Source organism: Cicer arietinum, chromosome 7 (genome assembly GCF_000331145.2).
Source record: "Cicer arietinum cultivar CDC Frontier isolate Library 1 chromosome 7, Cicar.CDCFrontier_v2.0, whole genome shotgun sequence".
NCBI lineage: Eukaryota > Viridiplantae > Streptophyta > Magnoliopsida > Fabales > Fabaceae > Cicer > Cicer arietinum.
The window spans coordinates 59191266-59213425 of record NC_021166.2 but is presented as its reverse complement, the minus strand read 5'-3'; the positions used below and the strand labels follow the sequence as shown (position 1 = coordinate 59213425).

The window sequence follows — 22160 nt, the reverse complement described above, 5'->3', positions numbered from 1 at the left end:
AATATGCATCACTTCAAATAAATGGTGGTGATTGTCCTTTTGATCTTTGAAAAGATTTTTTCTTCCATCGTCGACTTGATCTTTAGCACTACCTTACATGTAAAGACATCATACTAGCTTTGGTCTCTTGACATTCACATACTTTGTGCCCCAACATATGATTACCATAAAAATGCATTTGGACAAAAAAGATTTATAACACAAGAAAGTGGTGAATGAAGGTTCAGACAATGATATTTAATGAGAAAATCTATGGCACAAAAAAAAAATTCATAGAAAGAAAAGAAGATAAGGTGATCTCATATGGGTAAATGACTCATAAAAGAAGTGTGCTAATAACTCATGCCACAATTTCAATCATGTTTTTAACCTACTTTGGAAAATATGATTTGCTCCAATCTATATTCACAGCCTTTCAGAATATGTTCAGCTTCGACTTGGATGTGTGTATGTAAGCTATATTCTTTGGTCATCCTTTTTTAGATTCTCAAACTAGTGATATTCTTTCCTTCTATGTTTTTTTTTGTGGCCCTAATTTTTGTTTAGATTATCCATTTGGGTTTTCAACCTAACGGGTTTTTTTGCCTAGGCCGCCCTTTTGGGATTTCAACTTACCAAGTCTTCATTAATTTTCGCATCCTCATTTTTGCCAAGGTCGCCGTTTCGGGTTTTCAACCAAGCGAGTTTTTATTCATTTTTTGTACCCTAATTCTTGCCTAGGTTGTCATTTCAAATTTTCAACCTAGCGGATATTTATTATTATGTTTTTGTACCCTAATTTTTGCCTAGGTCGCCCTTTCAGGTTTTCAACCTAGCGGGTATTTATTATTATTATGATTTTGCACTCTAATTTTGGCCTAGGTCGTCCTTTTGGATTTTAAACCTAGCGGGTCTTCATTTAGATGTAATACTTTTTGAAGCATCAATGTGTGCAAGTAGTGATAAGTCTTCTTGATCCATATTGGTGTGGATCAGAGCCACACTTGAATGTATTTTTTTATGGTATTGGGAGCTCATATAGTTGGGAGTTCACTTATCTTGCTTGTCCTGTTAGAAATGTGAAATCTTCTTGAGTGCTAATTCTTTCTTTTGAAGCTCTGAAGTTTATATGTTCTTCTTTTAAGATCTTTTGGATTTTCAACCTAACGGATCTTCATTTAGATGTAATACTTTTTGAAGCATCAATATGTGCAAGTAGTGATAAGTCTTCTTGATCCATATTGATGTGGATCAGAGCCACACTTGAATGTATTTCTTTATGGTATTGGGGGCTCATATAGTTGGGAGTTCACTTATCTTGTTAGTCCTTTTAGATATGTGAAATCTTCTTGAGTGCTAATTCTTTATTTTGAAGCTCTGAAGTTCATATGTTCTTCTTTTAAGATCTTTTGAAATTATTATGCTTGACATGAGCCAATCAATATTTTTCTTGAATTAAATTCAGTTGGTCAACACAAATCATTACTCTTGATAAGGGGATTTTTGTTTAAATGAGTCGCACTGCCTTTATTCTATATAATAAGAATAAAAGGGGTGCCCCAATTATAGTCTGATTCCCAGGGAGGGTGTTCCACTGTTACCAGATAATATTTGGTACAAGAATTTTCTATGTAGCTTTTCTTTTACATTTGATAGTAAGCGGGATGGTCGCGACTTTCATTCTTGTGAGTGATTATTCTTCATTATGACTTACTTATAACATTGAAGATAAAACAACTAGAACATCAACTAGTTGATTATATTGTTGAGGGACATGATGGAAAATGACTTCAAATTTTTAGACATTTGTCTAATATGTACATATAAATGATCATCTTCTTATCCCAAATTTTACATTCTTGATTCAATTGGTTGGTGATTAGGTCAAATCCTCATACGCTTTCAACATTTCACTTTTGATTTGTAGGCGGCTAAAATAGTCATTGTACAAACTTCAAATTCCTCCATGTGATTGGTATATTCAAAGTACTATTAGATAATGATAAAGATAAAACGACATTTCTAGGGGATTAACATGACGTTAAGTGTATGTCCCAACATATTGAGGTCCATCCAAATAAGGGATTTTATTTTTATCGTTCTCATCCCCTTCAGTGGAATTAATAGCATGACTGAAATTATGTAATTAAATCTTAGCAAACTTATTTATGAATGAACTACTTACAAATATGTATGGTACATGGTTAGAATAAGAGAAAAGCATATAATGTTGGATAATAAATGGTTAAATATATGAGGGGTAGAAAGGAAGAGACAACAAAATGCATTTAGTGATATTCATAATATTAAGAAAACAAAAATGTGTCAATATAATAAAGTATCGTAAGACTTTATACTTAACAATACTATTGGTGCTTCAGAATTAAAATTCAACAGAGAACTTGATAGTATCTTCACTGTCGACTTTGCCCTTTGGATAAACTCATTAAATATATGTAATATCATCAATGTCTTCAACATACAAGATTTGATATTTTTCATTAGATTGGTGAATTTTTTTTATGACATTAAAGTAGTAAGCGATAATGATGAAAGTTCAACATAGATGACCCAACTTCTAGAGGTTCACCTGTGGCGAAAAGGAAAAAAAGTATGTCTATGACTTAGAAGTAGGGGGTGGAGAATGAACACGAATCTCATTAGGTTCATGTTCAGATCTTGTGGACAAGTTACTTGAGGTAGACCTAGACTAAAGGTGAAAATTGTTAGACTTATGAAATCAATGGTAAACATGAGTTCTACGTATTCATCCATGATTCAAAAAATCTTGTTAGAGTTATTGATGTTCATTCATGATATAGCCAAAAGGTCTTTCAATTGATTCAGATCTTTGTATGTTTCAATTCATCCATGATTTTAGCCTAAGAACATGTTCGGTAAAGGTGTCATGATACTTTTTTTTTTCTTTTTTTTTTTGCGTTTTTTTTTTTTTTGCCATTTTTTTATTTTTTATTTTCTTTAAAGAAAATGTTATGAGAATGTAAGAAAGTGAATGCAATGATTATGCATTTAATTGAAACATTTTACTACCTCTTAATATGCAATTACTTTTTTCTAAAAAAAATGAAGAGAAAAAGAAAAACATGTTGTAAAATGAAATAAAAGATGAAACATATATGATTATGCAGTGCATTATGTTAAAAATGAGATATAAATATGGTAGGTTTTTTTTTCATATATGCATGTGTCCTATGTGGTTCTTTTCTTATTTGATGGTTTTTTTATTGTGAACATTTACTATGGGTGGCTCTATAGTTCTAAATGAGCTCCTAGAGCACATAACTCAATTCTAAAATATTAAATCAATTAATAGGTAAACTATTAAAATGAAAATATTATAGAAAATGTCAACTCTAGGTGAGACTTTCATGACAACCAAACAGGATGTGCATTCAGAATATTATCATTACACAGTCTCTAACTTATGTTAGGTTTGCACTCAGCCCGGATATAGAGCTCACTCATAAGTGTGTGAGTCGTGTTAGGATAGTGTATAGAAAAATAAATAAAATAAAATAAAAAATCGTTACAATGCAAATAAATTAACAAGACACATATAATTATATTCACAATTCACAATATAAGAAAACAAATAAAACAATAGGAGTAATATAAATAAAATAATAAATAATTATATACAACTAATTAAATTGGGCTTGACTCTCAAAAGTTCTGAGCGGAGTCGCCAACTGTCGTGTCCGGTTTCTCCGGGAAAAGGAGTCACCACAAATTTTATTTTTATTAAAGGAAAAATTGGATAAAACCTAAAATAATAATTTTTGAACCCAAAAATTCATATTCGAGAGTCAATTAGTATTACCCCATAATTAATTATATATGGACTATTTATTTATTTATTTATTTTTACCCTAAAAAGAATAATAAAAAAAAGAAATTATTTACATTAATAAAAGAAGGGAAAATGTTTTTTATTAATTTGGTTTGACAAGGGAAATACCTTGTTCCCTACGTATCTATCCAAGGTGCAATAGGAAAATTAAAACTCACATAGTTCTTAGGTAGAAAATATTTATGTGTTATCGATTTTATTATTAATTTTACTTTATATATATATATATATATATATATATAATAATAATAAGTTAACAACATAATGGTGATAATAGTAGTAATAATAATAATAATAATAATAATAATAATAATAATAATAATAATAATAATAATAATAATAATAGAAATGAATTGTTGTATATTGATTTGTGTATCGTTTTATTTTAAGAAAATACTTTTATTACTTTTTGACTTTTACAAACTGTAAAGGATAAAAATTCAAGAGAAGATTCGCGAGCCGGCGGCGCATATGTGGCGTGGACCAATGGCGGTAATAACAAAAAGAGTTTAAAATCTAACATGCAAGAAAGAAAACAAAATAAAGAGGAGATGTCACAATCGAATTAAAATAAAAACGATCGTATTCCAACTGACTTGATTTTTATTAGTTCATTCCAAAATTTAAGCGCCAAACAAAAAAATACTTTTTAATGTCATATATCCATCATTCAAAAAACCTCTATAACAACAATAATGTCAATAAAAATTGACTGGGAGAAAATATTTACCACGCTAGTTTCTTATGAGCTCGTATTTTCAATCATCTCCTCAATTTTTCTCCTCTTTTGCCTATTATACTCTCTTCTATTTTATTTTTTGTATTCTCCAATTGTCATCTTGTGGTAGACTATTTATAGACTTTTTGGGTGTAGATTACAAAAGACAAGAGAACAATTGTCAATTGATTACCATTAATCTGTTTCTTTTCGGTTTTTTTTTCATTTAATTGGCCACAATTATACAGATTCTTATTAGCATTGATTCATCGGTTTATTTTTTATTCAATTGACCACCATTATACTGATTTTTATTATCATTGATTCATTTCTTTTCAGTTTCTTTTCATTCAAATGATGACCATTATAATGATTTTTATTACCATGAATTCAATTCAATTAAATACGTTTGTTTTTTATTTTTATTTTTTTATTTTAGCAAATAGTAAAAATTTCTGGAAAAGAATCCGAGTCAAATAGAAATCAAACACAATCCATCATTTTCTAAAAATCTAACTATTTATTTTTATTATTATTTTCATCATTATCAGTTAAATCTCTAATACTTATAAGAGATAGACAAAAATAATACATAATTATTAAAATACATTTAAATACAACACAGTTTTTAATATAATAATATTGAGATAGTGTGCATAAAAGATAATGATTTGGTTTGAGTATTGGACAATCTATTTTAAATTACATGAAACTATACTAAAGTCAATAAAGGTGAGATTTATTGGTTTGGTTCAATTTAAACTTAAACCCATAAAAAATATAAAACCAATTTAATTAGTTTTGGGTATTTTATTTTGAATTATCATATCATTTGGTTTAATTTGTATATCTCTAGATGAAATTCACAACCTATACAGTTGAAAATTAGATTGAAAATTTTAGTTTATTTTATAATTATGTTTGAGTTGTTTTTGTAATTTTCTTATAAATTTACTTCCTCTAATCCTTTTTTATAAGATATATGGGATCATAATTTGGTCAACAAAAGTTGATGTAATTGTATGAACTAAATACATGAACTTTTATTGATCAAATTATAACTAAAGTGTCTTGATCTTATAAAAAAAGATAAGTATTTTTCAAAAATTCATGGGGACTTTGGAGTGGCCATGGCCCGTGTGTCTCCAAGAAGCTTTGCCAATGGTTACAACATATTTGTATAACTCACTTGATAATGATGATTATACGAAACTCTAAAAATAATTAATTTTTGTGAGACGTACAATTGAAACTCTTGAAGAGATTTTTTAATTTTTGTGAGACATCATTTGTTATAATTGATGTTTACGTTGATAATATAAATATTATTAGAACTCCTAAAGAGGTTATGAAATATGTTCGATTTAAGAAAAAGTTTGAGATGAAGTACGTAAGAAGCGAAAATATTTGTATTGAGATTGCAAATTAAGTATTTGAATAATAATATTTTTGTAAACTATGAATCTTATGTAAAAAAAAAGTGCTAATATCGTTCTATATGAACAAATCACATTTGTTGTGTGTTCCAATGGTTCTAAGGTCAATAGATATGAACAGTTAACGTATTAGATATCTAAAAAGAATGAATAACTAATTGATTTTGAAGTAACCTAGTTCAATTGATGACACTAATGTATCTTATTAGTTAAAATTATACATGTTTACTATATTATTTTTTGTGAATTTATTATCGAATATTTACTTTGTTATATTAGAGATGCAAGTTAATTTTCGAAGCCTCATAATGGTAGATCACTAACAAGTTATTTGTTTGTATGAAGAAGTACTACCATTTCAAGAGGATCTGTGAAACAAATTATAATAACAATTTCATCAAATGATGCAGAAATTTTAGCATTATATGAGATAAGTCGGAATGTTTTGTGATCGAGGAAAATAAAAATAAATATAACATGCACTTTTTTCTCTTAATCAGAGTTTTGTTCCATTGAATTTTTTCGGTAAGGTTTTTTAATAGCCCGACAAAGTTATTAATGAATTAATTCTGATAGAAAGAATATGTACTATTTTACCTTCATTAGAACATGAAAGATGTCTATCTTCCTACATTCTATAACTCCCATAATTAAAAAACATTCACTCCATTATGCTTATGTATCTAATAGGAGACTCTTGAAATATTTGTAAGTAAAAAACATTCACTCCATTATGCTTATGTATCTAATAGGAGACTCTTGAAATATTTGTAAGTAAAAAACATTCACTCCATTATGCTTATGTATCTAATAGGAGACTCTTGAAATATTTGTAAGTTACATGAGTTATATTCTATATATAAAACGACCTTATAAAAATGTACCTTAAGAGAGCATAATAAAATATTCTCTCATTTTAGCTAATTTCATGACAATATTCATCATCTTTTACTTGTATAATTAATATTGTCTTCCTAAAATAAATAATTACGAAAGCAATTATCAAATATTATTGATTTATTTAATTAATTATAAACTTTTTAATATAATAATATAATTCCACTTAATAATTCTTTTACTCACGAAATACTAAGTTCACTAAACATTTATAATAACATTAGTTATTTTATCCAATTTATTATTAACTAGTAATAAGTTAGATACTTAATTAAGTATCTAAACGATGCTTACTCATAATTATTAACCATTATCTATATCATTATTTAACCTTACAGTTATATTTACCTACTAGTTACTACTTTTATTTCTAACTTTACCTCATTATTTGATTAATTAAGTTTTTTAATCGATTAAAATTAATTTTACTAACATTTTAATTAATACCATTATTTCCAAAATTGATTTATTAGGTTAATTTTAAGGCTTTCTAACCTAACTAATTGATTAACTTAAGTCAATTAATTAATCAAATTTCTCATTCTAAAATTTACTAATCGATTAACCTATTACAATTAATCGATTAATCTATCATAAACAGCAGAGAATTCAAATACAAATATATAAATCACAACTTCATCGTTACTTCATTAGTCATCATCAGTATACATTAACACGTAATTATGAGCATAGGTACACACATATAACAATAATTTTATCAATAGAATAAACACATAGCCACATTTTAATTTGGCATAAAAGGATAGAAATTCCTAACTACAATACAATCACTACTAATTTGGTACACAGATGAAAGTGATATCTACAACAACAATGAGAAAATACACACAAGTAATGTGATTGACTCCAAGAATTAAAAGTACAACATTTTACAATGAGAAAATTTGCAAATTGCATTGAAATAACTTGATTATTACATTGATCCAAGACATCATATTGTATAGTGATATGTTAAAGAGATTAAGATAACAACACATGCACATATTCATAAAACCAAAGACAAAAGTTACGGGTGATTTCACACCACAGGTAAACAGTAGCAGAAAAGTGGTCACTACTATGTAATACGGTAATACCCTCACAATCTCTTTTCTCATGAATGCTAAGAAGATTTCCCTTGCTATAAAACACGGTTGATTCTCAAAGCAAGAGCCACCTTTTTGTACAAACAAAGCACTCAATTCCTCTTCTTAACCTTCTTTGTTCTCTATTTTCTTCTGCAGTATTCTTCCCCTTCGCCTATTGTCAATTCTGTCTGTATAATAAACTAGTGTAATGCTACTCTTATACAATTGCTTAATACAAACTTGATTTCTCTTTCTCCATTGTGTAAATGCATTGTTCCCTGTAGCAGAATATGGGGCCTATTACAATCCACTGCTACCATAGTGAGATACTCCCTGTGACGATAGAAGGAAGAAATATGTATAAAGGGTAGAATTAGAAAGAGTGAGTTCTGTTGTTGTAGACCTTCAAGCAAATCTAGTAGCCGATGGAGACGGGAAAACCAGCACTAAGAGAGAGGAAGAAGCCGCACTTGATTTGGACTATTAACATTTTCAAATTTCAGTAACAAATTTCCAATTGAAAAAGTTCAAAGAAGGCAAAAGATACAACAAATAAAAATTAATTCAGTAAGCAATAACAATAAATTGAGAGAGAAAAAGAGTTGAAGAGGACGAATGAAGATGATCAAAGCTACCTGAGTGTGTTCCATACTCATGGTGGTCAATTCCCTTCAAAATTCAAATAGTAGACAGCAATAAGAGAGAGCAAGAAAAATAGGGTTGTAGTGTAAGGAGGAAGTAGAGAGGGTTACGTTTACCAGGACCAAATTAGGTCTTACAATTTTGACACATGATGTTCCCTTTCATGGCGCCGCCGACACACCTTACTGTGATGGTCTCTTCTTCTCTGACATTGCATTCCCCTCCAATTACCCAAACCACCGCCAAAGATCCATTACCACCCATTTGGGTTCCAAATCAACCTGGACTTCTACGCTAACCCGACAAAGACACATTCTGGAGAGTTTCAAAACGGACAAATTGAACTGTTTATGAGCAGCACCAACATCAAAGTAACTCAAACCAGAGCTAGGAACATCAGCATGAATACTCGTGTCTTAGCAATTTTAACTCAGAACATAAAGCAAACAGTTTACCGGCAAATCAAATTCAACACATTCTCTTCACATTGTGCAAACCAAATTCTGCACACATAACAAATTTTAACAGCACCAACAATAAAAATTTCAGATGAAATCACTGGCCTTGAGTGGATTGAAAGCAAAAACTAATATATTCCTTGATAAAGTAAGCAAACGCGAAATCAGCAATTTTCCCCAAGAATTAAAACCTGATTTCAAAACACTTATAATTGAACAGGATAAAGCAATGGAAGATTCAGATATCAAAAGTTTCGAAACAACAAACACAACAATACAATTGAACTCAATGTAGCAGCTCATGAAGAATCCAAAAGAAACATAAACAATCTAGCTTGTAATATTATGTGTCAATTGTCAAATAAATCACCACTTCAATATAAAAATAAAGATAAAGACGAGACAATGGCATATGACCCTCTTTATTTTGATTGCAAAGAATGCTCCAAGTGTTGATTTAGAGATTCACATTTGTACTTTGTGGTATCCATTTTTAGTTATTTTTTGTCCAAACTTAGTAATATTCGTTTGAATCTGGCTCCACTTACCTTTACTTTGTCTCCGCATAAGTCTCTCAAGAGTAAATAAGACATTGCCCAATATTCTTTATTCCATTTTCCCCACTCTTTGGACTAGCATCCCTTTTCTTCTTTAAGTTTCAGATAGTAACCCTTGAACCAGATCTTTTATTCCAATAAATTTAAAGGCTAGGTCCCCTCATAAACCCTCCAAGAACATACTCTAACAGAAAACACTTCCAATAAAGGAAGTTTGTTACTAGTAGTAGTCTAAAGATTTTAACCGGATATGTTTGTATTCACTGTACCTTCAAAGAGTAAAAAAACATCTCAGACACAATTCTAGAACATGATGTAGCTGCAAAATGTAAATGTTGCATTCTTCCCTATCAACTATGCATTGTAATGCATAAACAACCTGAAATTTCCCAAATGTATATAATTGTGAAGTAAATGATATAATAATGAGTGTATGTAAGTCTAACAAAAATTATCTACCTGAATGTCTAAGGCAGACAATTATATGCCGAGCATGAGAACAACTTTGTCTTCTTGCAATGAATTCAAACCTGACTCACTTCTCTAGCTTCCTAGTTTTTCTCTGACAATATCATTAGAAGTTGAATCACATTTACACTATCATGAAATAACAATCATTATCTACAAACAGATATTCTGTGTTTAGACTAAAAGAAATGTCATAGATAACTAGTTAGTGAAAATTGTTATTGTCAAGTAGGTACTTTAGTTTAGTGCTCTGGAGAGCTCTATCGAAGACTCCAGCTCAAAGGTCTGCAGCTTTCCCCTTCATAATGCAACAGGAACACTTAGCTAATAGTACCAAATTCTGCACATATCATTTAAGTCCTTAGTCCTATATCAAATTCTACATTGCACCCCTGGTCCTTATAGGGCCTGCAATGTACCTAGCTCACTCCTTCAATAAACTGATTCGACCCATCATTAGATTGTGTAATCAGTTGTAATATTTGAATGTTGAAGAATATCTAAGAGTTTAGACTGAAACATGCAAAGAAACAAGGGAAACAGATGTTTTCTGCATCAGAGAAATAATTTCCTAGTTCCTGAACAACACTCAAATTGAAAATCTATCCACATCGTGTCTATAAACGACAACCATTTGGTAAAAATGAAAGTTATGTCATAGGATATGAACATGGAAGCAAAGGGTGAGATACTTTAGGGAAAATGTAAATAGGAACACTTTTTTTCTGTACAAAATCTCTTCTGTTTTGGTAATATGTGAGTAATGTGCATAATTTGACTGCAGCATTGCATGTGATAATTCCTGTTCAATCGTGTGCATATCAACTTGGCAGAAATCATTGTTAATGGTGGTTCCTTATGATTTACAAGTCCATGTTAAGTTAAAAACAGTAATAAATAAACCAAAATAATGGAAAGGGTTTATTTAATTTGTATTAGTATTAGTATTGCCTCATAAGTTTCAAACAATCTAGGTTGCAATTATCATTATTTATATCGCATATTAAGATAAAAAAAGTAAAACGAAATTGATTGGTGATGTAGTTATTCCATAACATAAATAAAAAACACAACTTTGGATAGATAATATAAGTCAATAGGCCCCAAACGCAGAGAAAAAGGAAAAGACTATGGCTGGAGCTATGCTCCTAACATGATGGCAATAAAAAAAAAAGAAAAAAAGAAACTAAGATAATAATAAAATTTCCTGCAGTACAAAAGAGCAGACCCTACTCACAAGTCACAATTGACTTTTTTTGTTTTTTTTTTCGAATACGTTCGGCCATTCTTTTTTTCCCACCCTTGACGACCTTAGCAGTAGAGCTGGAACACTTAACCAAATGAGAGTGAGAAACAGAATTGTCCTCCACAACTGACTCAGTTTCAGAAGAAGTTACAGTTTGAGAATCCGATAGAGAAGTGGTTGATTTCTTCTCAAGGGTAAACATAGCTTTCAAATCGAGAAGGGGAACCTTATTGGCATTAATTCCACGCCAACTTCGACGCGGTCCATAGTGTAATGCTTGTGCCTCGATCATATCCCGATAACTAGTTTTCTTCCATCGAGGACGTCTAGGTGTAGGTTTTACTCGCGGCCGACCTTTTCCCATCTTCTTCGTTCTTCCTCTCTATCTCCAATCACACCTTTACCTTCTCTTCAATCTATTATTTATAATAATATGCTATTAGGTTTCGCACAAACAACTCAAATCATAATAACAAGATTCAATTTTTCGGAATCCAATCACTTTAGTTAAAAATAAAGTATCAATACACGATTGATTAGCATCTAATATATCATTTTTTTAAAACTAATTAAAATTCATATCATTAATTTATTTACTTTAAAATTTTAACATGTTTGCCAAAATAAATCATGAATTATTTTATTATTTGTTTTATTTATGAGAAAAAAATTAAAATGATATATAAATTTAAATAATAAATAAAACCCTTTAAAAAGTAAAAAATATAAAGTAGAGTTTGTAATGACAAAACTATCATGAGACAACGTGAATACAAAAAATACTCAATGCATGATTGTTATATCACCTTAAAATATAATTTAATTTTCAAGCATTTTTATCCACGCCTACACCATTTACCTTAGTAAAACTCACATTTGTCACTTATTTACAGTTTTATCACTACTATGCGTGTGTACGGTTGCTTATACAAATGTATAAATGTAGATGTCATTGTATGTCTATTTAAAAGTAGTTTAGTTATACTATATATATACTAATTAAATTTCTACTAATTATCTTAAAAAAATATGATATTTGATATTTATTAAAAAGATGCAAGTACACCGTCCGTCCCCACTGTCATATTTACACAACAAATTTATTTTAAAAGGTTGTTAATTTTAGTTTAAAGATTTTTTTTTTACAACAAACAAGATGTTATGTGTTTAAAATTAAACACATTAGTTCTATATGCTGAAACATTGTTTTTTGTTTTAAATAAAAAATTGTTTAACTTTATTATGGTTTAACTAATTTGAAGGTCCCTAAATGCCACCCCTTAAATTATTAAAAAGGTTTTAAAAAATATAATTGAAATTATCATGTTTCAATGAAAGCTTTTACAATAAAACAAGTTGTGAGGTTTAAAAAAAAATTAAAATTTGACCCACACCTTTATTTTATTCCAAGCCATGAGGAATCATCTTAAGTTAATAAAAAAAAAATCCTATTAACTAAAATACATAACTATTACAAACTCATGGAAAAGAAATAAATCCTAAGACTATGTCTCAAATTGTAATTTGATATTGTAACTTAACTCTCCATTAAAAAGTTGAGGAACAACTCAAATATATTCGTGAGTTCTTCAATGCTAAATATTTAGAAACATCACCCCATCAACAATAACAACAATGTAGTGAGTCGTAAAACTCAGTAACATAAAATAAATAAAAATTGAGATGTTCCCGACCATACTTGGTATGCTAAGTATGAAAAAAATCCTCTCATCAATAATTCTTAAAAATCATAAGTAACTTAGTAGGATTAAAACTCGTATTGTTGTTATTAACATGAATCATATACTTAACCATATATATAAATTTATATAATAACAGTCAAAATTTTCTAAAAATTTGTATACTAGATTGCTCAAGCGCGATTTACTTGAGAGATATTAGTCCATAGTAAGGTAGGTTAGACGTTACGATTACACGAAGTTTCCTACTTGCTCTTCCCTTACCAATTCCACCTTTATTGAAGGAATTCGGTCAACTCAATGTAAAAAATATATTTCTTATTTATTGAAGAAATCCATTAAAGTATGTAATTCGAGTGTACTTTCAAACCAAAATATCATTTTTTTTCCGACTTATATATACTTTTAAACGAGTAATTTTTTTGAAAAAAAAAATCGAAACATAAGATAAAATAGCTCTCAAAATGTGGGTACGTGGCATCAAGTTCTTTACTATAGACCATTGTTTTGCCTTGGCACATTGACTCCACTTACAATTTATTTTTAATAGCTAAAATATATTTTTGGCCCCTTAAGTTTTATATTTGACAATTTTAATTTTTTTTAGTTTCAAAATTATAATTTTATTTTCTTAATTTTAGTCATTTATTTATAAATGATTTACCTCTTAATTTTGATTCGGTCAATGTTTATGTATTGCTATATTTTTTTTTATGATTATATGAAATATACAATTTATTTATTTTATTTTTTAATAAAAAATTGTTTGTCTATTTATTTTTTTTTTAAATTTTCCAACTCATTTTTTTTAATATTGTCACTTCACTTTTTAAAATTTGGCTATAATATACTTTTGGTCCTTTATTTTTTATGAAATATTCATTTTAATCGTTTATCTTTTTTATTCATTTTTGTCATTTATCTTTTACATAATGTTTATTTTAGTTCTTAATAAAATGATAAAATTGTATAATTTTGCGAAAGATAAAAGAATAAAAAGATTATTAAGTAAAAGATAAATGACTAAAACAAAAGATAAATGATCAAAAGAAATTATATATATATAAGACCTAAATAAATATTAAATAAGAGATAAATAATTAAAGTTATATTTAAGCCATTTATCTTTTATAAAAAAAAATTGTCAACAAAATAGATCACTTGACAATTTAAAAATAAAATAAAATGAAGTGACAATATTAAAAATAAAAGAGTTGGCCATTTAAAAAAAAATGAGTTAATAATTTAAAAAAAAAATGATGTGAAATTTTTTTAAAAAAATTAAAATAAATTGTATATTCTACATAATCATAAAAAATTAACGTCACATCAATATTGATCAAAGCAAAATCAGTAAAGGTCAACCAAATTACATTATTTTCTTGTTAAATTGTATTATTCTCTCTTTTTTTAAAATAAAAAAATTGTATTCTTCTCTGAAAATTTAGGGGATTGAAAAACCTTTATTATTCATTACTTATTGATTATAATGATCGAAAATTATTTATGTAATATAGAGTGACTAGTAGGCCGTAACAAAAAAAAAAAAAAATAGTAAGATTGATGCAATAAAAGAGTCACTATTGAATTTATTTTTTGGTCAACTATAAAGTTACGAATGATAGTTTTTTTACCCCCAATTAAACCTCTACTCCCTGTTTAAATTTTTTTTTTTATGAAATACCAAAAATATCTTTATCAAATCAGTAAAAATCTAAATAAGTAAAAAATCAAAACAATTATACCCCCCAATTTGATATTTCTGGAAAAGTAAGTTTTAGAAAAAAATAAATTTACCGGGAATTTCAAGAAGAACGGAATTTCCGATAGTTAAAAATGAACACCGGAAATTTCAAAAGTGAAATATCTCGGAGTATTCACCGGAAATTTGAAAATTCCATTACTTATTTTCAATATCGAAAATTCAAATTTCTGGATGGCATTTCCGAAAATTTCATTTGTCGTTGAAAAACAAACGTTGATCATTCTCGAGTTCGACCTCCTACACAATCAAATAGGAGAGCTGCAGTTGAAAAAAAAAGAAAGAGAAACAAAGAAATGCAGACGCGTGAGTTTCAACAAAATCATGTGTTTGATGAAGAACAGGATCAGCAGCCGCATCAAGATGATGTGTTTGATGATGAACATGATCAACAACACCAGTTTGATGATGAACATGGTCATCATCACCAACCTGAAGAACCCATGTTTCATAGAGGTCCTTATGATTTTTCTGTCCTTAAGGATTACGAGCACCATATTGCAATAAATGTGTGGAATGGACATGTTAGTAAATAATTTATTTTATATATTATAATATATTTGTAGTATAGGTTATTACAAAGTTGATTTTAGATTATAAGTTATTGTGTGTGATTTTTAATTGTATATTTAAATATGGAATCTTTAATATATAATTGTATATTTAGATTATAAATTATTGTGTGTTATTTTTAATTAAACAGGATAGACGTGTCTTGAAAGTTGTTTCAAATGGCAAAAAGCAAAACAAATTCATTGATATCATATATATATTACATGCTCAGATAGATTATTAGATTAATATATCTGGATTACGTCATCTCAGAAGATGTAGTTTGCACATGATTGACGGTAATATGATTTCTGCTTTTGCTGAGAGATGGCACGCAGAGACTAACTCATTTCACCTGCCATTTGGTGAAATGACTATTACTCTTGACGACGTTAGATCAGTTGCCCATGATATGATAGCTTCTCGTGACTCAAAAATTTGATCAATTGTGAAGGCTTCAGTTAAATCTATAAATACTGGTTGTGTCTTTTCCATCCCTATTTCAAAAAAAAAAATTAACAACTATCGGATGTTTGAAATTCCTAGGTCAGAATATTAACTCCTGGAAATTTTAAAAAACAGAAATTTCCAGTGAAGGAATATAACTACTGGATTTTTCAAAATTTTGAAATTTCCGCTAGCTACCGGAAATTTGAAATTTCTGGTATTGTAATTTTAACTACCGGAAAATTTAATGAGCAAATTTCTGGTATTGTAATTTTAACTACCGGAAATTTCAATGAGCAAATTTCCGTTACCTATCGGAAATTTAATTACGAAAAATTACCTACTGAAAATTTAGTTGAAGGGGTGAGATTTTGAAGTAATTTTTTTTTACCACTCACATAAATGAAATTTTTAAGGATAATATTAGATTTTGAACAAATTAAAAGGTAGAAGTTTAATTGAGAGAGTACAAAAGCTAACTTTCTAAAAGTTACTCTTATTTAAAACGATGGATAAGCCTACATACAATGCCGGTCATTGGGTAAGGCTGCTAAAGCCATTATCTTTGGGCCCTTCTTCATGAATGGGTCAATATCTTATTATGATTTTTTATTTTAAAAAATAGGTGTTTTAATCTATTAAGAAAAATAATTCAATATATATATATATATATATATATATATATTAAAAATATTGAAATATGGTTGTTAATGATGTATCCATGATTATTGAGTAAAAAAATATAGCAGTGATATATCATGCAAAATCTCTCCACGGTTATGTGCAGGGGCGGAGCTTCCTTGGGACTAAGGGGGCCGCGGCCACCCCAAAAAAAAAAATTTATAGGCACAATGACTAAAATGTCCATCTTAAAAATAAAAAATTACAAACATACCTAAACCTAATTCAGTTTTCTCTTTCTTCCTCTCTCTTCCATCCAGCCTTCCTCTCTCCTTCTCTCCCTTTTGCTTACAAATTCCAGCCTTCCTCTCTCCCTCCTCCATAATCAGATTCATGAATCAAGACAAACGTGCGGTCGTCTCTCTACGAAATCGCTCGTCTGCTCGCTCGCGAAATCGCTCGCTGCGGCCAATCGTTCGTCTGCCTGACTGCCTCTGTCCGTGGCCATTCGTCGCTCCCTCTCTACTCGCCGCAACCTCATCAGTCATCTGTCTCTAGATCTCGTTGCTGCTTTGTTCAAAATGTTCGAATTTCTATTTTGTTATTGCTGATTGTTGTTAATTAGTGTTTTTTTGTTAGGTTTGATTTTTGTTAGAATAAAATTTAAAGCTTATATTGTTATTGTTGAGTTTAGAGTTTTGATTTGGAGTTTGAAATTTTGATTTGGAGTTTTAATTAGCTGAGTTTTGTTTAGAGTTTTTGTGTTGCACATAAGGTGTTTGAGTTTATGTCAATATAAAGTGTTTGAATTTTTTTTGTCGCACATAAGGTGTTTGATTTTATGTGTGTGAGTTTTTTTTTTTTGCACACAAGGTGTTTGAGTTTTGTTGCATTTTTGTTTGAGTTTTTTTGTCTTATAAAGTTTTTTTTTTTTTTGTTGAATATAAGATGTTTTATGTTTATTGAATTGATTGATTTAAATGAGTTTGTGAGAACTAAGAAGAGTAGAAGAGTAGAAGAATTGATTCTTTTTTTCATGAGGAAAATTTGTGAGAGTGAATTATGTCGGCCACCCCAAATTTTTCGCTCAAGTTCCGCCACTGGTTATGTGTATTACTTATATTAAAGGAGAAATGTTTTATTATAGTCATTTAATAGAAAATTTGTTGTTATTCAAACAATCAAAATCATTAGTGATGATTTATGGTAAAATTATCTCGCGAGAATAATCAATTCCCAAAAAAAATATGATTAATCTTTATATTAATTTTTTTTAGGTTAAATTTGTACACATTTTAATTGCATGATTAATTATTTTAAAAAGCATTGTCCATTACGAATTTTCGTCCACAATTTTTAAAAGTCACGTGAGAGTTCTCACAATCTCACGTGAGGTTCAAGTCTAACCTCTTAAGGCAACTCCACCCACCAATCATAGTCAATTGAATAAAATGAAATAAAAATAAAAAGCTAGAACTAAAGTATAGCACTAAATATCTTATGTACCCACGGGTTATTCAATTTCTAGGGAGGTTTATTCAAACACACAAAAAACCACGTTTCTCTTCCCCTCCTTTTCCCCACTACATTCACATATATAAATTCATACATTACCCTTCCTCTTCAACCCATTCCTTTGTGACTCAATCTTTATATCTCTCTCTCTCACTCACTATCTCTCCCTAAAAAAAATCTCTCTAGCTACCTCTTTCTCTCCTTCTAATAAAAATTCCAATTACCAAGTAAAAACTATTAGAAAATGGAAAACAACATACCAATAATAACAAAGAGAATGTGGAGCATGATACGTGTGGCCTTATTCATGTTAAGAAAAGGCATATCAAAGGGAAAACTAATGATGGATCTCAACATGATGCTCAAACGCCGTAGCAAACTCGCCGGAAAAGCCATCACCAACCTCATGTTCCCTCACCACCACGGTGGCTCCACCTCAAGCCGCCGCAACAACGACACAACCCAAAAATTCTCTACCACAAGGGAGTATGAGTTTAGCTGTAGCAACACACCAAATTACATATTTGCCCTTAACAACAACAAGCGAAACCGCCACAACAACTTTTTCGCGTGTGCTCATGCACCTCACACACTCGAAGAAGAAACTGTGGCGGTTAATGTTGTTAAGGTTGTGTTGGAAAACATGGTAAATAACCGCGAAGTGATGGTGGAGGCTTCCCCGGCACTGCCGGGGTTCGGCCGGACTCCTAATGTGAGGCAATTGAGGGTGACGGACTCGCCGTTCCCGTTGCACGACACCGACACGGAGGCCGAGGTGGACAAGGCGGCGGAAGCGTTCATAAAGAGATTCTACACACAATTGAGGAAGCAAGATTAATATAGTCTTGTTTCTTAACATTTAATTAATGTTAATTGCTATGATTGTGTACGTCAAGCCAATTAGTAGTTTTGGATAATCTCAGTTTTGTGTCTTTGTGGAAGCTTAGGAGAGGATGCATGTTAATTATGTTGAGGACTTAATTTTGTACTATGCTTAATTTGTTGGCTTGTTTCTTATATATATTAAAAAATAAAAATAAAGTATTATTACAATTAAGTGTGATTAACTTGATCCCTCTTTCTCTTCGGTTGATCAATTTCTATCATACTTATATAACTTAGTTTTCTTTTAATTAAGTCTTTTGGATCTGTGTATAATAATTTTTAGGAAGCCATTTCTGATTTGAAATTACGTTAATAATACTCTTGAAAACATGAAATATTAAAAAATTAAATAAATGGGCTTGTGTTTATATTTTTCATTTATTAATTGAAATTATAAAAATGAAAGATTTTGTGTATCCTAACAAACTGTGGAGTACGATTGTCGAATCTTCCCGAGAGGTACACTGTTGAACGTACACACCTTGGTACTCATTAATTTTTATTTTATAATAATTACTCAAAAGAATATTGAATCTTATGATTTAGGATTAATACTTTAATAGCATATTCAATTTTCTTATATAAAAAATTAGCATATTCCAGTACATTGCAGATATTTGTTCATAAAGCTTTCTTTCTTTTTTCCTTACACATATAATATATAATATAGTTATTATTCATTAATCTTTTAAATTTTTTAAGCAAAATTTATCTAGAAAGGGAGTACAACGAGTACTTTACTCTAATACGCTACAAACAAAAATTCTCATTTGCCATAAAAACTTAGAAAAGGATTACAACTCCAATTAAAAAAATAGACCAATATGACTAAGATATAAAAAACTTAGAAAAGGATTACAACTCTAATTAAAAAATAGACAGATATAATTGAAGTAGAAATTGTCGATATTATTAGATAATATAAAATATATCTGATTTAAATTCAGACGCTAACAATTATATGCAAAAAATTTACCGTTTTTTTATAATTTTTTTAAAAATAAAAATCGATAGTCCAAATCAATAAGTCAATTTTTTTTTCTTTCACTAATTGCTTAATTGATTGAAACCTTATTCTATTTTCTTTAAATTTCTCTTTATTTATGCATTATCTTCAACTTAATTTCTCTTAAATTAAATAATTAGATTTAAGTGATTAAAAGACAAGTCGTTTAAGAGAAATCGAATTTGAATTTTTACTCATACTTCACTTACATCTCAACTGAATTCTAAATTATTAGTATTTCATTCATTTAAGAATTAAAGTTAAAAAAAAATTATATTATTTTCCCCCTTTTCTCATAACTTTTGAATGTAACTTTTAGTGTTTATTATTTTAATCAAATTAGCTTACTTGCCGTATATATATTAGTACTATATAATAACGCGCTCCAAATGTATAATGACCATAATTGGTGGCAAATTATTGAAGTATGTATTTGTGCTAAAATTGAACCTAAGGCTTTTGATTGTATGTGATTGGTGACCCAAATTTGGTTTAAAGTTAAATTGGCTTTAAGGACAATACCCCACTACATTGTCTTCATACAATTCCACTAACCTATCAAAGTGAAACCATAGCTGGCCCATCTCCAAAAAAATATTGTTACCTTTCTCAACTATGGCTTCTTTTAATTTTCTCATCTTTTGCTTTTGCTTTTGTTTTTGTCACTCAATAACTTTCTTTTAAGTTTTATAAGATACCACTTTTCAACTTCTTAAGTTGGTTGCCAAGAAAGAAAATTTCCACGCCTACACGTGAACTCACAAATTATTGGGCAAGTAACAAAATTAGCATTGTTACCCTATACAGACATATTTTTTTTATAAAGTAATACTACATATCTGTATTTCACATTTCATCTCCTTAATTACACCTCTTTATGTTTTTTTTTTCTTTCTATTTCACCTTCTTCCTTCATCATTAAATTACCTATTGCATTTCTTACTTCTTTTCGCTTTCTAGCTTACTATAGTTTTTTCTTTACGTCGTGAAATTCTTATTTTACTTATCTCTTTCCATTAAAATTCATAAGTGGATTCAATTAGACAATGAGTGTTATTTAATGATAAATCGTTTAAAAGAATATGAGTTTGAAACCTGAATGAAATAATTATTTATTATATTTTATTTATTTTATAATTGAATTTTGAATTATTAAACCCTCATTTTCTTAAACGGCGAGTTAAAAAAATAAATTCACACAATATTTTTTACAGACAATATTTATTATTTTTTTATTTATTTAAAAAGTAAGTTATAAAAAAAAGTTAAAATTTTTAAGATGTACTAGACTTTATACCCATGCGATGCAAAAAAAAATTATATTTTAAAAATAACGATTACAATTTTTAAACAAAATTATATTTAAGACTTTATATAATTATATGATTAAAAATATAATAAGTAATCAATATAAAGATGATATTTTAAAACATTACACAAAGTAACTTTGACTCAATACTTGTTGAGATTTATAGCAAACTCTAAAGCAAAACTTTGATAAAAAGAAAAATATAGACATTTTAATGCTAATGATACTATTTTATGATAATTTGATTAAAATTTTATGTTTCTTGCTTTTGATGTATAAAATTTTGTAATTAAGTAGGTTAATTGTTGCATATTTTTATATTTGTGATGCCTTTTAGTTGTTATAATTAATTTTATTTTATTTTAGGCTAAATAAATTTAAAAATCATAGTTTTGTTGTGATGTCAAACTCTTATTTTATTAATTTGGGCCTTAGAATGACCATAACAAACTGTAAGATATATGTGTAATGATTAGCATACATAGCAACGGATCACTATAATTTAAATATATTCTTAGTCTTTATAAATTTTTAGTCTCTATAAGTAAATAATATGATATATTTTTTGTCCTAACAAAATTACCATGCATATAACTTTACTCTTTATTGTTAAGTTAATATATATTTAAATGATTTTTTCTAGTATGTTTACAAAATTCCAACAATTCCTCCATAAAAATGAGTTTATTTCTAACGAATCTTTTATTATATTTATAACGAATCTATTTTTATTATATTTATAATGAATCTATTTCTTGTACAAATTTTTATTAAGCTGATGTAAGTTAATACATCAACATAGTTGTCAACCAAATGAAAGTGACGACTACTTTAAATAAGTTTTAAATGTCAAAATTTACAAAATCATATATAGATGTATGTTGTTATATAAAAATAAAGTGAAATAAAATTGATATTTCGATATGTGTGTAATATATATCGTATGCAAAAAAGAAATAAAAATCTAAGATGAATGAAAACAACATAAAGTGAAAGACAAATG

The 22160-nt window shown here is 28.7% G+C and overlaps 1 protein-coding gene and 1 long non-coding RNA gene across 5 annotated transcripts; one reads left to right on the top strand and one right to left on the bottom strand.

Annotated features, from left to right (window-relative positions):
* Positions 1 to 7789: 7789 nt before the first annotated feature.
* Positions 7790 to 11960, bottom strand: LOC105852576 (uncharacterized). 4 transcript variants are annotated; one of them, XR_003474285.1, is made up of 3 exons: positions 10351 to 11863; positions 10106 to 10208; positions 7790 to 10025 (listed from the first exon to the last, which is right to left on the bottom strand). It is a non-coding gene; the product is annotated as an uncharacterized lncRNA (long non-coding RNA). The 4 variants fall into 4 exon arrangements; XR_012161356.1 differs by having other exon boundaries at positions 7790 to 9915; XR_003474284.2 differs by having other exon boundaries at positions 10106 to 11960.
* A 6031-nt stretch (positions 11961 to 17991) lies between these two features.
* On the top strand, positions 17992 to 19024 carry LOC101511390 (uncharacterized). Its single transcript, XM_004510242.4, has one exon. The coding sequence runs from the start codon at positions 18202 to 18204 to the stop codon at positions 18793 to 18795; it is 594 nt and encodes a 197-aa protein (XP_004510299.1). The 5' UTR covers positions 17992 to 18201; the 3' UTR covers positions 18796 to 19024.
* The last annotated feature ends 3136 nt before the right edge of the window (positions 19025 to 22160 follow it).

Excerpts from the sequence above, each read along its gene's own strand:
- LOC101511390 (XM_004510242.4), top strand. The coding sequence starts at position 18,202 with ATGGAAAACAACATACCAATAATAACAAAGAGAATGTGGAGCATGATA.